The sequence below is a fragment of the Volvox carteri genome (genome assembly GCF_000143455.1).
Source record: "Volvox carteri f. nagariensis unplaced genomic scaffold VOLCAscaffold_3, whole genome shotgun sequence".
NCBI lineage: Eukaryota > Viridiplantae > Chlorophyta > Chlorophyceae > Chlamydomonadales > Volvocaceae > Volvox > Volvox carteri.
This window is the reverse complement of record NW_003307546.1, coordinates 2,023,199-2,024,845: the sequence shown is the minus strand read 5'-3', so window position 1 is coordinate 2,024,845 and position 1,647 is coordinate 2,023,199. Positions and strand designations below refer to the sequence as shown.

The following is a 1,647-nucleotide window of genomic DNA, read 5'->3' as shown; positions in this document are numbered from 1 at the left end:
GATTCTTGGCTGAATACTTCAGCACTTTTAAACAGCGCGCTCCGGACACAACTAGTGCGGTTATTTTGGTGCCCAAGTGTGCCCACCTAGAAAAGGAATTTCAAACACGCGGTTGGACCTTACTCAAAGAGTTTACAAAAAACTCCAATATCTTCTCCGAACCTAAACCCGGAGGTGGTCGCACCAGGTCCCCAAACTGCAGCGGCGAGTTTCAAGCATGGCTCGACCCCTGCCAGGAAAAGTCCAAGTGTTCTGCACTAGAACCTCTGACTGAAAACACCGCGCCACTACTACCGTGCAACTTTACTAGCACAAAAGCTGTCGCCTTAGTCGACTCAGGTGCTTCGCACGTTTTCATATCCGCCACACTTGTGCAAAAACGGGGTTTACAGCCCCTCACTAGCCACGTAGCTACTTGCATGCTAGGAGACGGCGCAAATAGCGCCCGCCTCCAAGGTCAGGTGCATACGTCGCTCCGTATCCACGGATTCCGCTGCAAAATCGTAGCGCAAGTTATCCCCAATTATCCACCTCACTCAAGGCGCCCCGAGGACGGGTTCGCATTCAAGAGGGGGGGAATGTAACGCCGCTAAGGCGGCCCTTGGCTCACCGGGCCAACGGTATCGTACCAACGGTACATCCAAGAACTATTCATAATCTTCCAATACCAAACGGTATTTATCAATACCACCTTTATCGTTGGATAATTTCCTTTTTCGCAACTGCTTGCCAACTGCAAGCTTTGTTACAATGCAAGTGGGCCGCGATGAACACTCAGTGCATTACATGACAAATACTGCTGTAAATCTGCAGTTCAGCCCTGGATGTCCAAGTAATTTTGCGTGTTACATGGGAACGTTGCTTCGGATGACGTCAAGAGATCAGAAGCTTTATGGCCAAAAGGTATCTATCCACCAAGCTCATACTATATATTTTATATATGGTGGTGTGGGTTCATGTGGCAATATAGCAGATCCTTGCCCCGCCGCTATGTGGAAGCGCTATTTAGGCTTGCCATGCGTGTAGCGATGTATCCCGCACGCAAGGGCCATAAAATGACTGCCTGAAGTTCTCGCGAGGTTGCAAGGGTGGTACAATAGCGTAGTGGGAAAGCCCCATACGTCACTCAAGAAAATAAGTTATTTTTAGCGTGACGGGGCAGACGCTCAATGGCGTCAGCATGAAGGACACACGGTCTCTGTCGACCTACGTGCTTTATATAAAGTTCAGGCTTTCTTGGCGCACCATGAGCTAGATGTAGCAGCAGGACGCCGAGGTAGCAGCGTGCTGCTGTGGCTAGGTCTACCTTATGGTCTGGTAACTCCTAGCTGCCGGCAACCCAGCACGTGCAACGGTTTATCTACGTGTGCTATAAAATTAACATTGACAAGGTTGAACATTAGCAGGCCAACATAGAGAGAGCTGTAAGATGGCTTCAGTAGTTTCTGGGCCATTAAAAAACTCCTACGAGCCACCAAGCTGGTGGATTTGCACCATACTGGAACCCCTTCCTAAGTTCCGACTGACCGAGTCTCCTTCATCCAGTTTCGACCTTTTCCTTACTTGTACATGGTAACTGTTGCCAGAGGCGGAGTACGGGATGAGTTGTCGATAGGGATACAAGTAGCAGCAAAGAAGAAGGCAAAA

The 1,647-nt window shown here is 49.4% G+C and overlaps 1 protein-coding gene across 1 annotated transcript in view; it reads right to left on the bottom strand.

Moving 5' to 3' along the window:
• The window catches only part of rlsL (RegA-like protein RlsL), a gene marked incomplete at both ends in the record, with an annotated part of 11,040 nt that extends 10,385 nt beyond the window's left edge, over positions 1-655 (bottom strand). Inside the window, one exon of the mRNA XM_002946407.1 lies at positions 611-655. Coding sequence (XP_002946453.1) covers positions 611-655 — 45 coding nt within the window. The remainder of the gene's footprint in view (positions 1-610) is intronic.
• Positions 656-1,647: the final 992 nt, after the last annotated feature.